The sequence below is a fragment of the Pithys albifrons genome, chromosome 3 (genome assembly GCF_047495875.1).
Source record: "Pithys albifrons albifrons isolate INPA30051 chromosome 3, PitAlb_v1, whole genome shotgun sequence".
Lineage (NCBI taxonomy): Eukaryota > Metazoa > Chordata > Aves > Passeriformes > Thamnophilidae > Pithys > Pithys albifrons.
This window is the reverse complement of record NC_092460.1, coordinates 51,427,899-51,449,682: the sequence shown is the minus strand read 5'-3', so window position 1 is coordinate 51,449,682 and position 21,784 is coordinate 51,427,899. Positions and strand designations below refer to the sequence as shown.

At 47.9% G+C, this 21,784-nt stretch overlaps 1 protein-coding gene across 2 annotated transcripts; it reads left to right on the top strand.

Annotated features, from left to right (window-relative positions):
* Positions 1-19,359, top strand: LOC139669406 (suppressor of cytokine signaling 1-like). Of its 2 annotated transcripts, XM_071549889.1 has the most exons (3): positions 919-1,062; positions 11,129-11,252; positions 14,414-19,359. In XM_071549889.1, exon 3 carries the CDS (start codon positions 14,480-14,482, stop codon positions 15,161-15,163), a length of 684 nt encoding a protein of 227 aa, XP_071405990.1. In that variant the 5' UTR covers positions 919-1,062; positions 11,129-11,252; positions 14,414-14,479; the 3' UTR covers positions 15,164-19,359. The 2 variants fall into 2 exon arrangements, with proteins under 2 accessions (XP_071405991.1, XP_071405990.1); XM_071549890.1 differs by lacking the exons at positions 919-1,062; positions 11,129-11,252 and adding an exon at positions 1-48.
* Positions 19,360-21,784: the final 2,425 nt, after the last annotated feature.

The following is a 21,784-nucleotide window of genomic DNA, read 5'->3' as shown; positions in this document are numbered from 1 at the left end:
CAGGGAATGCGTGCAGTAGGCTCGGGGGCATCTAGAGAAAGTATACAGGTGAGTGAGAGCTCTGATGGTTGCAATCAAGTCTCAGCCTCATTGCAGGCTAGGCCTTTAACAGTTGGGTTTGTACTGAATTCCAAAGGTTTATCTTTTCTCTTATTACATCTACCTTATCTGCGCAGCATTATGCTTAAGGTCTGCACCATACGGTGTGTAAAATTTATATTTTACATCATAATATTTTTGTGTATTTGCCCATTTTTCCATGACTTCCAGTATTTTCATTTGACCCACCAAGCCAACAGCGACTGTTTTAGGTATGCTACTCAACAGCGCGTTACAGTGCTGCACAGGCTGCGCTGCCAGGGTGCCCCGTGCCCTCCTGGAGGCTCCTGCAGTGCCGGAGGGGCGATGGGAGAACTCTGGCAGGGAAGGCCGGGACAGGCTCCCCGTTTTCCGCTGGTCTAAGGAGCCTTGGTTGGCTGGCTCTGCCCACCGCGGGCCTGCGCGTCCCCCCTCGGTGCTGGACACAGCCCCTCACCGGTGCTGTCGAGCCCCAGTGCCCGGCCCGTGCGGCGGGCCGGCTGCCGGGGCTGGGAGGAACGGCATTGCCGCGGTCCCGCCGCCGCCTCCCCGGGCGACACGTGGCTGCAGCGGGTCCCGGCGCCGGTGGATGCTGCGGTGCCGTCCCGGTGCGGTTCCTCTGTCAGTCTGCAGCGGAGGGGCTTTCACAGCATCTTTTTATTTAATTTCTCTCTCTCTTCCCCCCCCCCCCCATCGGTCCAACTTCTCTTTAAAAAAACCAACCAGACAAAAACCCCAAACTTTTTTACTTTTTTTTCCCCTTGCAAGAGCCACGCCGTGGAAAGACGGGGTGGTGGAGGAGGGAGAAACCCCTCCCCTTCCCCTCCCCCGTGGCTCCTTCCTCGGAAAAGAAACATTTGGGGGGTTTCCTCCCCTGCTTTCCCCTCCCCTCCCTCCGCTCTGCTCCGCGCCGCTCTCCAGAGCCGAAGCCGCCGCCGCGGCGCCCGCCCCGCGACCGAGGAGGGCCCGGCGGGGCTGTCCCCGGTAAGGCGCGCCCTGGCCCCTGTGTGAGCCCCGGGGCCGGGGGGAGATGCGGAGCGCGGTGGGGAGCGGGGCCGGTCCGTCTCGGTGCGGCGGGGCCGGGCAGGGCAGCACCGCGGGCGCCCCGCACTGAGCGCTCGCCCGCACCGGCGGCAGCGCCGCCCGCCCGCGGCCCCGGAGGTGCCGAGAGTGAGTTGTGTGGCGCTGACTGGAAAGGGCCTTTTCGGGGGGGCGGGCTGCGAGGGTTCCGTCCGTCTGTCTGTCTGCTCCGGTCCCCCCTTGGCTGCTTACAAGAGGGTGCAGCCCCCGCTGGTTTGGCTCTTGGGGATGTTTTGGCTGTTCGTGGCTGGGGAAGAATGGAGTGCGTTGGGGCTTAGGGGGCTTTCCCCGAGGGGGCCAGACGGAGATAGGGGTGCTCGCAGCTCACTGCCGGCCCCGAAGGGAGCCATGTGCCCTTCTAGGGTGGCGGTGGGTGCTGGGAGCAGCCTCGGACGCTCTGTGGGCATTGTCCTTCCACGAAGGTGTTCTCCACAGCATCAGGGCAGGAAGATGCTTATTTTAAAGTGAAACCTGCAAATTATATAATGTCTCGGTTGGGTCTGTAGGGAAGCAGCCGCATGGGTCTGGGTAACTTGGCCTTAACACCACTTGTTTTCCTTTCACATAGACCACTGAAGAAGCAGTGTGCAGGGTGTTAGGCTCAGTTTTAGCTGGAAAAGCGAGCTGCCTGCCAGAACCGAAGGTGTTACAGGGAAGTGGGATAACTGTGAACCAAGGGCGTACATGCCCGTTGGGGTTCCCTTGAAAAGCGGAGGAACTCGCCATCCTCCAGGTCTGGCACAGTCAGAATGCAGCCTCACACCTGCCTTTTCTCAGAAGATCAGAGCTGTGCACCCATGTAAAGCCTTGTCGGCAAAGGTTATCACTAAAACCTCCTTCTTGATGCAATCTGAGTCATGGTGCTTGCAGCCATGCAGGATCCGCTACTCACTTTTTCCCACAAACACACACGCTCTTACTGAGAATTCTGGAATAGTCATCACGTAAAACGTCAGCTCATGCTACTTTTATTATCTTTTTTTTTCAACTTTCATTAAAAAGTTAGTTTAAGTGTGTATTCCTTCCTGCTTAGTAGAAGTTTGGAAACGCGATCTGGATGAACCCTGGAGGTAACTTGAGAGGAACTCAAGAATGTTAATGTCCCTGGATTTTATTTCTCCTGCACGTTTAAAGAGGGGGATGTGGCTTGACCATTGTTCTGGAAAGTTGAGGGTAAACAGTATTGTTAGCAAGCTGCTATTTAGGACTATGTGGTCCAGACAGTGCCATTTGCTTGTTCTAGTCCTTGCAGCTCTCAGAAAACTTAAATGAAAAACCCAGTCACATGTTGACCACACTCAACTCTGTAAAATGGGGTGGAATCAGAAATAACTAGTTTCCTGATGTTTCATTCTCAATCGACTGTGCCCTTGAGAGGGTGTGCAGGCATATCTTCTTTCTCCAAACAATTGCAACTGCAGTTCAGATGCTGTGTGAATGTCAAATGGCCCATTCAGTCACAGCAGGGCAATGGTCATGTGCTTAAAAATTATGCACATGCACAGAAGTTTGTGAGACTGAGGCTGTATTATCACATAATGTTGCTCTTGGTTGAATCAAGTTACAAAGATATGTGGCCAGTCACTGCAGATGAAGCCAAGCTTTGTTTCTGTGTTCACGAGCAATTCTGCTGGGTTTGTGATTTAAAATGTAGTTGTTGGAGTATGGATTCTTGTTCCCTCTAGAGTGGAAGCTCTTCGGCACAAACGCGCAGGATTGTGTGTTGCCAGCCTTCCACACAGGTTCCCATATTTTCCTGAGCTAGATTGGGATCTGGACCTTTGTTATTTCTGTACTCCTTGTTAGTGTTCAGCATGTTGTTTGTCCTTCAGTAACCTGTCTTGCTTTATCATTTACTTAAATGTGGTGGGGTTGAGAGGCAACACAAAGGTTTTCTGTAAGTTTGCGCTGGAAGCCACGGGTAAACTCTGCTGGGGTCCACGAGGCACAGAGGAGCACTGGGAAAAGGCTGAGCTTCTTCAAATCCTCCCAGCTGTGTGTTCTGCCCCACTCTGCCTGTTCAGAGAGGGCCTAATTCAGTTTCCATTTCAGCTTCAAACATTCAGTGCCTCTTACCCTCCTCAGTCCAGCTGGGATTTCTGTGAAGTTGGTGGTCAGTTTGAGCAAGGATAGAGATGGGGTTGGGTGGTGTAAATTCTTAGTTGCTGTCGCTAATACTGTGGTTGCACTGCTAAGAAACAAAGGAGAAAATGTGTCTTTGGAGCTGTGTTTCTTCCCTTGTTCATCTCTCTGTCGCCACTGGCAATGTTTCACTCTTTTCTCCAAGTCTTTCACTGCAGCTCGTTGCCACTCCCTTTCCCCCCTACCACCCACAGGCTGCTCTATCCTGCTTTCCCCAGTCTTTGGTCAGCAATAAACAGGTAGCTCCAATACTTAAATATGACATCATTTGGGGTCCAGTTGTTGCTGTGGTTAGATAAATAAAAGCTGGGGGGAGGTGGTGTGTTCCTGAGCCATCATTCCAAGCCACTGCAGGCCTCTGCTAGTGGTGCTTGCCAAAAGCTCACAAGGTGGGAGAGGTGGGCACCTGCATCTCTTTCTGTAAATGAAAATGTGGATGGTGCAAGGGCTGACTATGCCATACAGGGATGATACCTTTTTACAGAGTAAAGGAGTGTGTGTCATTAGGAGGCATAATGTATTTATTTACAATAATGCAGCTAAATGCTCCATTAATTAGATCCTTGATTATATGTAAGTAGAGGCAGAAGGCAGGCATGATATCGACTTACTCCCTTCTATCCTGTCAGTCTGCTTGGTTACTACCTGCTCTTCTGGTTTGCATTTGTGCATATCCTGCAGCCTTCTGCCTCAGTAAGGTATTTATTAACTCACCATTTTGCTGAAATTGGTCTCAACCCTTAAAAAAAGGGTGCTGTTGTGCAGTATTTGGTGACTTTGTGTTAGTGAATGGTCAAAATTACTCAAATAAAATTCTTTTGTCCCCCCTGCCACCACTTCCCTTGCTCAAGTGCAAGGTTTCAAGTTAAGATTTAGAAGTGAGAGGTGTAGAAAATCCTACTTTTGAAACTCCTGGGAATCAGTGCTTGTGTTCAGTAGGTATTCAATAGTATAAAAATGTAAACTCAGTTTTAGTGAGATGGCTGAATGCTAGTTGTGTATTGTCTTTGGACACTTTAGAGCTGTCCCCTTCTTTTCGTCCTCTTCAGTGGAGAAATGAAAAGGCCTGTGTGCACTTCACAGGAAATGAGTGTCTGATACAGGCTTGCAGGCTGCACATTTCCAAGAACTGCTCTCAAGGTATTTTGATAATGCACATTCTCTCCCTTCCTGCTCCCCCTGTGCTTTGTGTGCCTCTGCTTGTTCGCAAACACATGCAAAGTGCAAGGGCAAGAAGTGAACGGTGCCTCTATTAGGTTTGCAGATAGGCTGCTTTAGCTTTACATTGGAGCTGTGGCTGGCAAAATTAAGCCAGCTGAGAGTGTTCAATTGCCTCTGTTGCAGAGTGTTTTTGTCCTTCCCCTTACTCCCTGCAAAAGCTGAAGAAAAATTTCACCTTCAGATTGTGACTTGTGCAACAAGGGAGTTTATGTGTATGTGATTCTGCAGTTCAGAAGCAGTTTGGATCTACTGTTATTTCCTCAGTAGCAAAGTTTATTTAGAAACTTAGGCTAAAGCTAAGAAAATAATTTCGACTGTCAGCACTTGCAAAATGTCAGTGCTCTGCAATCTGAACTGCGTAGCTGAGCTGCTGCCCATCCTGCTGAAGGTGCTGACGGGGATTTGCCATAGGTTTGCCTGAGCTGGCACACTACTGGTGATGAGCACAGGAATGGTTTGATTATGCTTTTTGACAGAACAGCAATGTTCTTTGTGCATAATTTAGTTCTTCCTTGTTTTTTGGTGAGATTTTGGGATGTGGAAGGAGGGAATCTGGAGCTGGAGAAACATTTCTCCAATCTCCCCTAGTAGAAGTTATTTTCATCCTCCAGGGCCCAGTTAAGTGACACAGTAGACCAAGAGTCCCACTCAAGGGAACACTGAGACAGAAGGAAAGTTTCTTTCTAATGTCATTGCAGAGCCATTTCTGATTCTGAGCTGCTTGAGCAGTAAACACGCAAGTCTGCCATGTGTTAGGGTGCATACTGATGTTCATGTCAGCACATCCAAGGAAGAGCTCCTGTTCTTTTTAGTCATTAAAGAATGAGGGGAAAATGGACAGAGCTACTTTAACTACTCTGCAGCAGGTCCATACGTGATTCCTCATAGTGACTTGATACACCCTAGTTTACTACTTCAGTTTTGCACAACTAAAGGATGCTTATGTCTTGGGCTGAGCTCCCCTTAGGCTTACATCAGGATTGAATGGTTCAGAGGTGTCTTAAAAAGGCATTGCTAAAACCCCAGCCTTTTGCTGCTGGATTCCTCTGCCTAAGGTCTACTAAATCATGTTGTGGTGGGTACTGCACAGAAGCAAAGCAGAGACACTTGAGAAAGAAGAGAAATGAGACTCCTCAGATCAGCTATCTCACTTTCCCCAGAAGCAGCATTTAATGTCTATATGGTTGGAGTTCTTCCTTTTATGAGTTTTAAAATTAGTTACTTTTCAATCTCGATCACCTTTGAACTTCCTCTCATCTAGTTGTATGAAAGAACACAAAACGAACGTCCCAATTGTACTGGCATCCCCTTGTATCTATCTGCTCTCTAAACTGAGCATGAAGTTTCTCCAGTCTCTGTACATTTACATTTGACTTCCTATCACCCATCTTTAGGCCCATCATCTTTGCTTCAGCTCTGTCTGTTTTTATGTAAGGTAACTGGAACTGACTGTATTATCTGAGATGGTGGCATTACTGTTATGTTCCCACCCATCAATTTTGCATCTTCACACTTGTGTTTGCTTCTTGGTTTTTAATGACTGCTTTTGCATTCAGAGCTGGAGCTTTGCTTAACAAACCCTCAGCGCTGTTACTCGGCTCATTGGTCAGCTGCACCACTTAATTTATTACTCTAGAAAATATAGACCGAGTCGGTTTTCCTACAAGCCTGTGTGCATTTGTCAGGTCAGAGTCTGCCTGACCTCCTGGTGCTTTCCAGCCTGACAAATTTTGAGTGACCTCTGAGTTCTAGGGCCTGTAGGGAGTGAAGTGATTTTGTCACCCTGGGAAGGTGATGGAGGGGGCACACCACCTTTCAAGCTGGCTGCCTAGATGTGAGTAACATGAGGCTGTAAAGCTGCCTGCTGGGGGCAAGGTTAGATCTGGTTTGAGGTGTTGTGGGTAATGGCAGCTTGAAGACAAAGGAGACAGTTCTAGAAAGGGACCTGGGTCAGTGTGTGAGTTTGCATGGGCAGGGGTAAGGGACCCGCTTGTGTCAGAGCTGGGGGAGGCTTTGGGCTGCTTGTACCCACCAACCTGTTGAGGAGTGGGGAGGGATGCTCTGCAAAGTGGACTGAGTTGATCAAGGGGAAAGATGCAAGGGCTGTGAGGGTGGCAGAGAAATGTGGAGATCTGCAGGGGCTGAAATGCCTTGGTTTCCTCCAGACATCCCTTTTACACCTCCCACTAACCCTGTTAGTGGGAGGTGTAAAAACCCTGGCGTGACTGTTCCACATCTTCTGTCCATCTGCTGTACAGATCCTGGGGTGGCTCTTTAGCTCATGTACCGTGTCTTGCTTTTGACTTGCTTCTGGCATAGAGGCTTTGGGGAAGCACAAAGTGTGTCCTGTCATCTGTTGCTTCTTCAGATACCATCTGCCTAATGGGGAGCTCTCTCTGGGGATTACCTCTGCCCCACGTCAGGTAGCCTCGCTCTGCTTCTGCCTTAGCAGCACATGTCAGAAAAAATTCCTTCCAATACTTGCAGCCCTCTGGCATTTGGTAGTACAGCTGATTGACTGAGCACTTCTCTTTGTCTCGCAACCATCCATTTCCAGTTCAAATTCCCTGGATACAGTGCACAGTGCCCAGCTGTCTTTCTACTCTAATGTCACTTTTCCTCATCTTTTTTGATAGAGCACGCCCTTTTTCCCCTTCACGTTAAACAACATTAAATACTGGGGAATCACTCAGCATCCTCTGCAAGAAAAAAAAGTAACACCTACTTGTTTGTGCAGCTTTTCTGCAGTATCCCAGTCCTGACTTGCTGGTATCCCAGTTGACTAAATTATTCCCCCAGAAGTTCTCTGTTCTTAGTAAACTGAAAATGCCATATGTTTTCTGAGTTTTGTTTGTTTTAGCCACCTACTGTCCCAATTTCATGACAGCAGCCCTCATATAAATTTGTTCCCTACTGTCAGTAATTTATATTCTTTTATATTGGCTCCTCCAGAATTACCTTTTCATCTTCTGAAGGATTATTGAAGTTGTGGAGAGATTTGGACAGGAACTGTGGTTTTGTAGTGTGTGCGTTTGATGTCTCTGATCCACGATGGACGCCCTTGCTAATTACTGCAGTGCCACGTATGTTGTCCCCTGAGTCTGCCCTCTTAGCCTGGCAGCATCTCTGTGCCATCATTTGTGGGAGGTCTATATGCTCTGCCACTTTAAGATTTCCTAAATAACCTCCTTTTTTTTTAATTTCCTTTTTTTTTATTCTTTTCACTTTTGACTCTCAGGACTGGTTTCTTTATTTTGTGTGTTGGAAATCCCCCGTTATAAAACCTAGTGTTGTGGTGTGTTTGTGCTTTCTGACCCTCGCCCCTCCTCTGAAGGCACAGTAACTGGTGCTGTGTAATGGCATCTTCTGAAGCTGGTCCTCCTGAGGAGCGGAGGCAGGGTCTCTCCCTGTCCCCCTGTGCTCTGGCTGGTGTTGGTTAAGCACCTGGGGCTCTTCTCTAACCTCACAGTTCTGATCAGGGTATTGAGCAGTTCTAACTGCAGACACTGCTAGTTTCTCAGAGTTAGCTGCTTCTTTGAATTCCTTTCCGGCTAAATGCGATTGTTTTGATAAGAAGCCGTGGCCATCGAAGGGAGCACTGATGGCCTCCGCTTCTCAGGATTTACTCATTTCCTCAAACAGGGTTCTGGAACAACTGAAAAAAGTCACTTTTGCTGAGAGAGACTGAAACAGAAGATATGTACCTGTGCTGCTGGTCTGGGGTGAGGTGGCGATGCTGAGGAGCTGTGATGGGTGGATGCAGACCTCTGCTCCAAGAGGGCAAGGATGCAGCCCTGGGCATTCCTACCCCCTTCCCACTGATCCCCCTCTCAGCAGGGAGATAGGACAGAGCATTTAAAGTAAGGAAGCACAAGGGACTGCTGTTATCTTGGCTTCTTTCTTCTTCCTTCCATGTCCTTGTTTCAGCCCCCAGACTGGAGGGAGCCCAGCCACCTTCCCAGAGGTCTGCCTCCCCTGCTGGCAGCTGGTGTGGAGGGAGGGAAGGCAAGGCAGCCCCACAGAGGATGTGCTCCCTGGCCAAGCACAGGGTTGAGGGTGTGTGTAGCTCTGCAGCACTGACATTCACAGGAATGACTGCTCTGTGAAACTGCAAAGGTCAGGAGCGAGGAGGCTGAGCTTCCCTCACTTACCAAAAATGCTCTTGGCCAGAGGTAAGCAGCAACTCTCTTTGCTTAAGCCATGGCCAGATACGCTCAGCTGCAGCTTTGGAACTTGGTTGTAACCCCTCCTGATTTCCTTTTTCTTACTTTTCTGTTTTCTTTTTAATTCTCTTTTCCCCAGTTACAGGGGAACACAGAAATAATTCAATCTCCAACAGAAGCTGTCTTTGCCAGTCAGATGCTAGTTTTGTAGTTTTACTTGCTGAGGAACAAGCTGTAGTTGCATGTGGCTACTGCAGAGAAGCCTTGGAGTTCAGGGAAACAATATGTGTTGTCTATTATTCTGAAATGGCAGAATTACAGTTTCACATTGGGCTATGTCGATGAGGATTAGGCTCTTTTATTGGAAAGTAGTTCTGAATGTACATAGTATTTCCAAGGTGTGAGGAGGGGACCCTGAGTATGGGGGTCTTTCTTCCAGCTCTTTCAATTATCCCAGTAAAGGCAATTAGCTTTTCCTATAAACTGCGACCTTGTTGGGTTTTTTAAAAAGCGTGTTATGGAGAAACCAAACGTGCTTGAAGACTTCCCTGCCTTGAACAATATTTGGCACATAACACACTGTCTGGTTGGTTTTCTTGGGGTAAAGTCTCTAAGCCCCTATCAACAAAGTGACACATTAATTCAGAAAACAAACATCATAGAAAAATATGGTAAGAAGTACAAAACATAAATATCAGATCCCTGGAAAGTTATTTGTGTGTTTTGAGGTATGTTCTCCAGCCCCAAGATGTTTGGAAGTGTTTGGTAAGACCTGTCCTCTTGTAAAGTGTCCATCTACTGATTCCTGGAGCCTGCATGCAGGATGTCCCTGCTCTGTGTCTGTACTGTGTGGAAATAGGAAATGTCACAGTCTGTGTGCTGTTTCAGCTTGTTTACTTTCTTAAATGTTGTATCCTTGAATGCTGCTTGTATAGGGAAATGCAGTTTTGGTTTGGGGTATATATGTGTAGTGTGGTTTTTTTGTTTTTTCCATTTATTCCCCCATGTGTCAGACATAATGGAAGCCTCACATCAAACTATTTATAGCCATGGCATAAAAAAGATAGAGGGAATTGCAATGTCTCTGAGGCCTGCTTTGTGCTGGAGAAATCGGCTGTGATTAACATTGGTCCTCTTAGCTGAGCTGGGCCACATTCCTCCCCTAACCACAGCTCCCTCTGTGCTCTTTGGCACATCTGCCTTTCCCTTTCCCCTCCATGATCCCTTTCTGGATCAGCCCTGGACACCTTGGCTGTGGTAGGGTGCCCATGGCAAGGGGCACTGGTGTGACCAAGCACCGGGTAAGTGACAATGGGATGGTTCCAAACAGTCCCCGTTGTGGCAGGCAGTGGTGGCCATGGAAACCAGGCTGCCCCATCATAAAAACCAGCACTGCGTGCTTGGCTCTTTCCAGGGAGCTTTCTTCCAGCCTTTTGCTCAAGCTTTCCTTTGAAACTTCCTCCCCAGCCACAAATCAGTAGGCAGCGCATTTCTGTGGGATGTAGACGTGCATGCAAGGGATGTCTGCTCAGGCTCTGCTGCCTGGAATGGGGACACTGATGCAATGGCTTGCAGGACGCCTCAGGGAGAGCTTTTCCAAATTATCCCAGCCTTCATCTTACTGCTCTGGGAATTGCAGGAATGATACCTGGGAGATGTCAAAGCTGAATGGAGTGGTAATGGGAATTTAATAATGGGAATTAATAATACGTAGTGATGGGACAGACCTGCAGTTGTGCCAGCTGACGTCAACATGGCTTGTGAGGTGTATGTTGAGTCTGGAAGTGAGGGTATGTGGATATAAGTGAAGTCGTGCAGGGGCTGCCTCTGAAAGGTATGCAGAAAGCTGGAATTGTTCTTTCAGCTGGATCATGGATCCAGTGACAGACACACAATTGCACACATCTGCTGCTCAACCAGCTCAGTAAGTTTTGCTTTCAATCTGCAAGATGAGAAAGAAAAGTTGAGAGCTGGGGAAGCAGGACAGAAGAATGTGGGCCAGAACAGAGTGGGTCACTCTTTGGATAGCTCAGAAGTGAATGGCTGTGCGGTGTCATACTGTAAATGTTGTGTGTTGAGCACAAGCTGAAGTTTGCTCTTCTGAATCTTTAAGCTTATTTCTCTTGCCATCATCTCTTAACGTTTGGGGTTTTATGGTTTCTGCTTCCAGAAGACGATGGCAACTTTATGGTCTTTCTGTTTGTCCTTAAGCCATCTGTGAGCTAACCCGCTCACAGCTTTGTAAGGAGCAATAATAATAACAGCAGCAGTAATCTGCTGTCTCTGTTGCTATCTGAAGTGCTGTATACATGCTTCTACAGTAATACAGATCAAAGAGGTTGAGACAGACAACCTGTCCCCAGATTTGCTGTATTTTAGATCCATGTTATGGCAGATAATGGGCTTAGTCACCTATTTGATGGATGTCTCTTTTCTTTTCAAAGGATGGATCTGCTCTAAGTAAAGCTATGCTAAAACTGAGAAGGGCTGCATTGGAGCTTTTGAGTTTGGACCACTTCCAGGCCTGACATCCAGAAACTCATCCCCATGGGCAGTAAAGACAGAGAGGTAAGCTTTTTGAAGTGTCCTGGAAGAAGAGTGCAAGAATGCATGATTGCTGAGTACTTCAGGCTGCTGTTGAACATGCCAGATTTGTCAGGCCCACGGGTGCAGGGCTGCCTTGGCTGACACCAGATGCTGTGTACAGTCATCGGGTTTACTAGAACTGTCTCCTCATACGAAATGTGCTGCCTTGGCTGGGTGAGGAGGAAAACAGAATGCCCTGTGTCAAGAGCACTTAATTTGAAAAGCTCTTGAACTTGCAGTAAATCAGAAGGTCTGAGGAAACTTACCCAGTCTTTTAATTAGCCAAACACGGGCTTTTTAGGGTATATTTGTTTGGCTGCAAACACTGTTGTGACTTGCATTAGGGAGGTAGTAACTTGTTTGGGTGTTGGGCTTTTTTGGGATTTTTTGGAAGGGAGAAGTGGAACTAAATATGCATATGTGTTTCATTAGACCCCTGGGTTGCCTCATTCCTAATCCTGAGTCTGCACATCCTTCTTGATGTGAGAGGCTATGTAGACACAGGACCTGTTGACCCATTAAAACTGAACCTTAGAGGTAGTATCAGGAAGAACTTGTAGAGCTAATATTAAGATAACTAATGCTGTGCTGCAGGCCAAGCAGTTATCTCTTGGAAATGGGTCACTGAAGCTAAACAAATTGCTCCCATCTGAGGCTCTGACCCATACGTAGATTTCAAACTCAGTGAACAAATTGTCAAAGTGCTATTCTCGCATTTACTTTGAATTCAAAATGATGACACAGTCTCAGTTCTTAGTCAGTCAGATTTCTAGTAGCAGTGCATTTTTCTTAAAGGACTTGGGTGAATGACTCAAGGTTGAAAACTGGGACAAACCAGTTTGGGTTTTTTTTTCTGTCAAATAGCATCTGCAGCCTTAAAAAAATATATTTGTTGTTAATTTAAAACTAGCTTGGAAATGAAAGACAGCTGCCTGCTTCTGTTTTCCTGCTTAAATTAATTTTCCAGCCTCGACCTGTGAACTTGGCAAAATTTCACTTTGGCCCCAAGAGAAGCTGATGTTTAGGAAGGCTCCTTCTCGCTCGCCTCGAGGCTATAGCTGCGGCCCTGGAGGCATCCGGCAGATGACCTTCTTCTATGGGAGCTAATGTCAGTGGGCCCTGCAGCGTCCTCCCCCAACTGAGAGGAGAAGGGAAGGGACAGAGATAATGCAACTTCTTGTGGCGCCTACTGTGCTGAGTTTTGGTGGTGATAGATGGCCCTAGTTGCTGCACGTGGTGACTGTGTTAACTTGCATTCTGCTCATTAAATCACTTTCCCCTAAGATTTATTCTGACTTGCTGAACGGTCTGAGCAGCTTTTAGCTGCTGCCTATTTTTTTTTAAATGGAAAAGAAAAAACCTCAACTTGATTAACTCCTTCCCACCCCTCCCACCTTTCTTTAAGTGTGGAATTTCCCTCCTGCTGTGACATGTAGCTAAAGGGCAGGATGAACAGCATGCAGAGTAGTACCAGGGACATCAGCAGCTTGTGGACTGCAAATCACAGTGCTGGAAACTGGAGAAGCTTCTCAGGCTGCTCTTGGAAAGCATGTTTATGGCTCCATGTATGGAGTTGCCATGTGCCTGGCAGACACATTATTGATATTTCTGTTGAGTATTGAAAGACATGCTAGGCAGGAAAAGATGACTGTAGGCACACATTGGCAGGCACATGCCTCCTTTCCAAAACTGCTGTGCCCATGTGAAGGAAAGGTGTTTGGCCTTGCTGCCATGTGTCCTCTCCCCAGGTGCAGAGTGGGCTTTGCATGGCCATCCAGTTGGCGTGAGCACCAAACAGAACACAAGGCTTTTGGATAGCCGGAAGAGTATGTGAGACAGCGGAATCTTGCGAGGAGCCAAGCTTAATGTAAAGCTCTCTGCAGAGCAAGCCCTCCTCAAGTGCCTGCACATTCCCTGGGGGCTTCCTGCCTGCTGTAAGCCCCGAGGCTCCCGTGAGTCTGTAGGGAGGGACTGCTGGAGATGAAGTGTCTCTCCACGACGGGCTGCATATCAGCAGTCTGTCCTGCTCCGAGCGTGGCTACACTGTGAGCGAGTATGACTGGGTTAATGGAGTATGTCAGGGAACTGAGGGCAGCATTTGGTGGCAAGCTACTGACTTGTCAGGCCTGGGGAAGTGGTATGTTATATCTTAGCTTCTCGCACAGAATGAGTCTCTGCCTTAGAGCTGTGGTTTTTATGTTTGTGCATACACACACACATTCAGAATATGGGGTTTTATATGTATATAACTGAAATGTCTTGGATGGCTGATGGCAACACTGGGTTCAGAAATTTACATTTCTGAAAATAGAAAGCCTGGTGATTACACATGATGCAGGAGATGAGCAGGGTTGTGACAGGATGGTGACTGGGAGAGGGCAGCATTGTCTGCTGGCAGGGAGAGATGTCCTTCTGGAGAAACAGACATTAAGGGGATGGAAAGCCATCAGTATTGTCTGGTACCAGTGTTAAGTGGGCTCATCTGTGGCAGTCCCAGCCCTGAAGCTGATGCTGTAATATTTCTTGAAGGCATCTTCATCTGAGACCTTTGCTTTCTCCCATAGTGAAACAGACACGTCATGGGATGAGGAAGTGGTTCATGGGGTTTGGTGGGAAAGGCTCATTCCCATCTCCTGCTTCTTCTAAGTCCTTCTTTTTACTGGAGAAAGCTTTAGAGAGGTGCGAGGAAACCTATCTACCTTTTGCTGAATGACAAAGTAAATGATACTTTACTGCTCTGGGAAATTTTTCCCTTCTGATTTGGGGTGTCATTTCCCCTTTCCAATCTCAAGGCCACTCTGAAAAGCCCCAAAGCATCCAGCAGGAGGAAATCTTGAAATCACAAGATCTGTTAGGTTCAAACCAGCTGGCTGGAGGGTGTGCAGACACCTGTAGCCATAAATCACAGAAACCCAGTGCATGCAGAGCTCTGTAAGGTGCCACCTTGGGCTGGTGGGGATGCAGCTGGAGCCTGTCCAGCACATATATCCTTGGTTGTCCCTACAGCTGGGAATTGGTGACAGACAATAGTTCCTCGGTACCCTCTTTGATACTCTACTTGGTCTTTCTCCGTTGTGAAGTTTCTTCGCTTGCCCAGGCAGAAGAAGGTATTGCATTTGCCTCACTCTCCTTCTGTCCCACAGGCTGGATGCAAAGGAGGAAGAATGGTAAAGGCAGCATCTTTACAAGATCCATGGGCTCTTTGAGAGATGATCAGAGGGAGGCCAGATGACCTGCACAACACGCACACCACTGTTTCTCGTCTGCAAAGGCAGCATCGGAGCGTTCTCCCCAGCCCTGCACCAACCGGAGTGCCCGATCGTTTCCGGATGTTTCGCAGCTGTGAGTGGGAGGTCCTGGAGCGATCTCTCAATATCCTGCAGGCCAGTGACTTCTACTGGGGCCCCCTGTCCGTGGGGGAGGCCCACGCCAAGCTCCAGGGGGAGCCTGTAGGCACCTACTTGGTGCGAGACAGCTCGCAGGGGAACTGCTTGTTTAGCCTGAGCGTGCGGATGCCAACGGGGCCCGTCAGCCTCCGAATCTCTTTCCAGGAGGGCTATTTCCGCCTGAAGAACTGGTTTTCAGACTGTGTGGTCCAGTTGCTGGAGCTGGTGGTGGCAGGCACCCGGAACAACCCCTTACACTTTGATGAGATGGGGGGAACACCCCTGGTCTTCTCTGAGCCCCTGTGCCGGAGTCGCCGGACGGTGCCCACACTGCGAGAACTGTGCTGCCGGAGCCTCCCCGCTGGTGCCATGATGGGGGACAGGACAGGGCTGGGGGTCTCCCTGGGGATGTGTCTAAGGGAGGAGGTGGTCTCACCCCTGGACAGAAAGGGAGGGTCAGAGGAGAGTGTTGTCCCTGGCCCCTCTCTGTCCTGGGCTGGGAGATGATGCTGTGCATGTGGGAGATGAAGGGAGATGCCTGTTATGTGGCTGTGCTGGTGGGATGTGTGCCAGTCCACTGAAGCTGGAATGGCTACTGGGAGAGGAAAGGGGAGGGTACAGGGGAAGCAGGGCTTGAACCTGTTGGCTGTGACAGATGTCCTCATATGTGCACAGGATGTGTGACTTTTCCCAGAGATGTCTGGGGTAAAGACAAACCTGAAGAGCAGAGATTTCCACCACCACCAAGTCCTGCTCTTTGCTCCATTTATAACTTAAAACCTTCAGAAGAAGATGAGTTGCCTGTCCTCTCAGGTCAGCCCTGTGTTTTCTTCTACCCTAAAGTGCTTGAGCTCATTTGTGCTTCAGACCTGCCCTTGTGAAGTGGTGCAGCTGAGTCCAGTCCCACAGCAGTGCAGCTTGGACATCGGTGGGCATGACTCCTGTGCTGCCTGGATCCCCACATTGCCAGGGGAATGCAAGAGCACATTTCATTCCTTGCAGCACAAATGTGATGCCTGTTACTTCAGAGGCCGGCGTTTGCACCAGAGTGAAACCATTGCAGCCACGTGCGATACATGCAGTTTCTCTGGCTTTTGCATTGCTTTATTTAATGGGATTTTTGTGAATGCTGATGGGTCATGCTATACTAAGGGCATGGCATTCCTGCAAAGGTCTGGAGAGTTGTGTCTACCCTGGGAGAGTGTGAAGAGATGAGGTCCAGCACCCTTTCCTATGCTCATCTGATAGTGAGCTGCTGCCATCTATTGAGCATCAGAAGATGTTTTGGTTTTGCCTCCAAAAAGGCAACGATTTTTTTATATAAAACATATAAAATTTTAATAAACATGTTTTTATATTGATTTTTATAAGTCAGTGAATGCATGGAGATATCTCCATTCCCTTGCAATGATGGAAACCCAGTTAGTTTAGTGCCAAGGCATGGCAGTCAAGCTGAAACTGAGCAAATGAATTTCTTATGAAGACCAAAAGCAGAGCATAAATGATTGGTCATAGCTGGGAACATTAAAATTAGTTCATCTTAACAGTGTAACTAATTGAATTTTCTAAACAGGGAGCACTTCTGAAAATCTCACCCCTGCATTTTTGGAAAGTATTTTTAGTGCCTTAAAACTTGTACTGAGTGTTTGAAAGAGCTATGAGTAATTCAAGATCCTAGAACACAGCACAGCGTCAGTGAACTTGAACTGGTGAGGGTGCATACAAATGAGGGGAACAGAGTTGGTTTAAATAAGGTCATGGTTCATTTCAAGGATACAGGCAGGTATGATGTCTTCAAGATAAGTGACTGAAAACAGCTACATGAAAGGAGAAATTCAGGTACTGTAAAATTTGATCCAAAGCATTTTACATGCTGCCAAGCATTCGTAGCTGGGCAGGCAGCCTGCTGAGCTCATGCTGCCTTTCCCCTTCAGACCTGTATGGGAGAAAAAAGCTGAACATGAGGAGAGATTACACTGAATTTGCTCTTTTTTCTTCAGGTATCTTATCTGAGGAACCAAAGCCGTGTGGTCAGCACAGAGAGAGAGATACAGGCTGTGATTCATCACAGGAGCCTGACTTAGACACTCTGAATTATTCTCTGGAGGGCTGTGTCTCTCTGCTGGCAGCGAGGTGCCTGGCCCCCTGTCTCAGAGCATTGGCTTATGAACCAAGGTAGTTAAATGAGTGCCAGGGAAGTGGCACTTTGTGCCTGCTCCTCTCAGCCTCAGGGAGGCCAGGGGCAGCTCGGTGGCACTGCAGCTGCTTCGTCTCAGACCAGTGCCAGAGTGTGAGCCGGTATTGTTCACTCCCACAGGGTCTGCATGCCCGGGGGTGGCTGACACGTAAGCATAGCATTGCTTCCTGCCAGCATCTCAGGTAGCTCTTTGCACCTCTGGGTCCGTTCCCCGGCTCCTGGGTAAAGCCTCTGCCTCAGCAGGGTCAGCCATACAGCTGCCCTCCCCTCTGCCTGGCATGGAGAAGTGGGACTGGATCTGCTGCCCCAGGCATCATGCTTACCCCTCAGTCCTTTTCTTTCTTGGGGGTGTCTTTGCTGAGGTTCCCTGGCTGCCTTCAGAAAGCAGGAGTGGGGGATGGAGCAGGCTAAATTCTTCCATGTTTAGAACTCAGCACAGGAATGCTTCTGTTTTCTGACCACGGTTATACCTCACTGAGGGAAGAGCTTTCTAACCAGATTGCTGTGACCTGGCTGTGAACTGTTCGCATTTGTCCACAAATGAGCATCTTGGGTTGTATGTCTGGGAGCTGCAGAGGAGCCCTATTTGCTGCCTGGATTGTGCTTCAGGAAAATCGCACCACAGAAGGAAAGACTTTGGATTTTAATAATGTCTACTTTATTTTGTTCTTTTTTTTTTTAATTGCACAGCAAGCACTTGTCTCAGTCTTACAAGTCAGTCAATTCCATGCAGGGCTGCAGCGAATTGATTTGAGATCTGTGGATGAAAAGCAGTGAATTACTGCCAAGCTTTGTTATATTGTGGAAGTTTAAAGCACATTGTATATGAGTATCCTCATTATTCCCAAGGAGAGGTCACTTTGCAGATCAGGATTGGTACAAGAAAGAAAATCAGTTTGGGAAGAATACGAAAGTGAAACATGCATTGGCTGAGGCAAGTGTTAGAATCCTTTGTTTTCTGCTTGGTTGTTGGAAGAGAAAGCTGCTTCTCTCAACTCCTGAGAAAAAGGATGTACAAAGCAAAACTGTAAGGATTTACATCCACGAGGTGACTGCAAACACTATCCTGCTGCTTTAATTAATGAGTGGGAGATACTCACTTTAACCACCCTGCCTCTGAACTGGTCCCTTGGCCATGTAGGAGCAGCTCCTGGTGGTCTGTGTCCAAATGTTTCCTTTGGTGGCTCCTAAAGGGACTTACAAAGAAATTGCAAACTTCCTCACAACCTCTTGAGCGCCATTTGGGGAATAGAAGAAAATTGTTTGCATTTTTATATGTTATGTTATACATTTCTCCAGCTGACTTATTTCAGTTTGCTGAGGAAACTTACACAGCCTTGCAGATGTTTTTTTTCAACCGTTCTTAACAGCAGAAGTTGAAAAGTTTAGTCCTTATGAGAGGGGCTTCCTCTACCAATCTGCTAAGGGCCTGGATTTCAGTCCCAACATGCCCCGGGCATCCAGCAGGAAACTGTTCTTTGTCTGCTCCCAACTAGCTATCTGTTAGCTGTGCTCTGGGGCCCCAGGGGTTAATTTCCCAAAGTCCTTCACTGAAACTTGCTAATAACTTCCATATGTACCCATGTGTGTGCTCAGGAGGGGCCCCACAGCCAGCAGCTCTTGTAATAATACTTGATTATCTCTGACATAAGGGTCTGTATATTGTTAGGAATTCAGGATTCACCAAAAAAACACAAGTTTGTGCAAAAGCACCTTAAAAATTTGTTAACATTTGGATATACTCAGAGTTGGAAATGAGCTTTTCTTAGGTAGTCAAGCCTCAAAATAAAGCCTGTGTACATACACGGGTGGGTCTCAATTTTGACCCTTACCCTGATGTGCCTCCAAAACTACATATTTGCATCATTAGTCTTCAAATGTACTAAAGTCCTTAATTTACAGCATACCTTGGTTAGGCAAATGTGATGGTTTTGTCTGATAGAGTTAATTCTGTACCAATTGTTTAGATGTTTGGCATCTGTACAGTATAATAACTGCATGCACTGGAGCTTTCTGCCTGCCCTGGCAGTTCCTGGTGCAAAGGCTGGGCTGTTGAGGGCAGCCTTCAGAGAGAAGGCAGGTGTCAGGGGAGAGGGAGATGTGGCAGAGCTGCTCGGAAACTCCAGATGCCTCCCTGCAGAGCTGCCTAGATGTCTGCATGCTCCTGCTGCCTTCTGATCTCAGCTGGGGCTGGCAGATCTGGGAGTTTGATTCAGGCAAAGCAGAGTACTTCCAAACACTCCCATGCAAGGGCTGGCTCGATAGACTAGGACTCTTCATGTGGAAAAGAGACGGCTGAGGTCTGCGACAGAGATCTCTGAAGCCTAAATGCCATGGAGTATACCATGGAGTATGTATGGCCAAGCTTCGCAAATGAAGATTTGGGCAGGGCTCTCCTCACGTGGGTGTGCCCTTCCAGCCTGCACAGTGGATTTTTTAGGTGAGGCACAGCGTGCACAGAACTGGCCCCACTGTTTAACTCCTGAGGTCCATCTGCTACGGCCGAGCGAGCTTGGACAGAGACAGGGAAGGCCTCGGGACTGTCACAGCACCCGGTACTAACCGGGGCTGACCCTGCTCAGCATCTGAGATCTTGGTCAGATGGCAGGAGTGTGGGAATAAGCCAGCCTAAGCTCAGCCTGAGGCTGAGCAAGGGACAGCGGCTCAGCAAGGGGACAGCTATGCCAAGCTCTGGTTGTGCTGAGCCCTGGTGCTGATCTCTGGATGCACATGGAGCATCTAGAACCTGCACCGGAGCCTCCAGAGACAGATGGGGGCCTTTACCTGGCAGCCCTGCACACGCACCCACACAGCATGCAGTTCGTGCCTCAGCAGTTCCATGGCAGCCCCAAAGGGAGCAGCCCTCGGGCGCTTCTTCCCAGCTTTCACAAGCAGAGAAATTGGGACGCCCATCTGATGCCTAGAGGCAAACATCAGCACCGGCTGAGGATAAAAACATCGTCATCATCCAGAATGAGTGAAAGAGCCTGACTTGTCAGCTGAGGGCATCGGGGGAGGCCAGCGTCAGCCTGAGGTGATGGCTGGTTGGGGCAGAGCTGGGGGGTCCCAGCCTGACTAACATGTCAGAAAGGAGCTGCAGAGCTTTGGAAACACAGGACTGGCAGCCTCTGAGATCTGTGTTTAATTCATCCAACTCAGTGCAAATGACAGGCCTACACTTTCACCGATTTTTGGCTCTTGGGCTGCCTCCTTTCCCAAGACAACAGCGTTGCTGTCAGAGCTCGTGACCTTTGAGCTGGTCCCAATGCCACTGAAATCAATGACCAGATTATTGTTCCCCTCTGAAGATTTTGGATTAGGCCTCCCCATTTTGTCAGGCTGATGTGAGCAAATGTGGGTTTTCCAACTAAACGTAATCAAAACAAACCCTGCTCCCACTGGCTTGTGCAACAAATCATGCTGGGGGAATTGCTGGCATTCGGCATGATTAGCCCAAGCGCAGATGCCTTCCAGCTTGTAAACAATAGCCTAAAGGATTGGAGAGGATCACAAACAAAGCACTTAACAGACAAGACAGCATTTTCAAAAGGGACTTGAAAGCTTATGTCCATTGGGGGTTTGTCTTTTAAAAATAAACCAGAAGTAAACAAATTGACAGAGGCGGCTTTGAAGAATCTAAGAGAATGAAAGTGAGGAGACTGTATACAATACTCCTAAAATTAAGTTGGAGAAAACTTAAGACAGGGCTAGTGGGTTGTCTTAAACTCCTAAACACAATGTTCCACAGCCTTAGGGATGGGCAGACACGGGAAACTCCATCTGTGTAAGAGGCTAGGTGGGATGTGTAAGGGATCCAGGAGAAAACCCTGATCCAATTCACGGGGAAAAAACCCATTCCCTTAAAGGCAGTAAGAGGGACAAAGGAATCAGGCAACTTGTGCTTGTTTTTTGGTGATTGGGTCTGAAAGGGACATTCCCTCCCTGCACTGCAAGATAGTGACAAATTGCTGTCAATTTCAGAGTGAAAACTTCAAGTCATGTAAACCAGAGTTTTTGCATTGTGCTTTTATTCATTAAAAAAAAAACCTCATTTTTTTATGTAACATTTTTAAGCAAGGGCTGAATTACTTTCAGTGATGTCTCATTTCTCCTGGCCCTGGCAGAGGGAAGTAGGAAGTGCCCAGCTTCACACTCAAGAGCTCCTGCAAGGGGACAACAAAGTTCTTGATGTTGATGGAGTTGTTGCTCATTTAGATGCTACAGCAGATGGGAGCTGGGTGAGAGCTCTCCAGCGTCACTGTAACTGAGATGGTGCTGCAAGGAATGCCGAATGCGTGAAGACACAAGCACCTGTCACGCTTCCCTGGTTCTGTGCATGCTGGGAACACATTCATGCAGCAGGTTCCCTTGGTTTAAAGCTTCCAAGTAGCAGCTATTCCGACCACAGAGCATGTATGTTAGCACCAGGTACGTGCCAGGTCCTTGCTGCTAGACTGTTAAAGTGCATCTGGAGTTGTCTGGGGATCCGTGGAATCTCAAGCCCAAATTAATACAAGTGCAAATTCAGATGTTCTCAGTAGTATCCAGCCTCCATGTTGTAAGTACTTCAGTACTGCTGTTGTACACTCTACAGTAATGGGTTGGGAAGGACTGATGGTTCCATTTATCCCTGGATTTCTGTAAAAAGACCTCCAAAGCATCAGGATGGGATAATGGGGCAGTGAAGAGCAAGAGCTGAGGATCTTCTCCTGCACTTACAGACTGTGCAGGGAATCAGCCAGATATGAAGGCAACTCTAATGGATGTGCTGAAATACCTAAAATAAGCCATGCAAACAAATCAGTTGTATGCTGTCCAGATGGGACTGTTCAAATCCAATAATAGCAGTACAGTGCTCCTGAACTCTGCAGAGAGAGAAATTGTAGAAGGATCAGGTATAATTATAGTGCCTTATTAGTACCATTCTCATC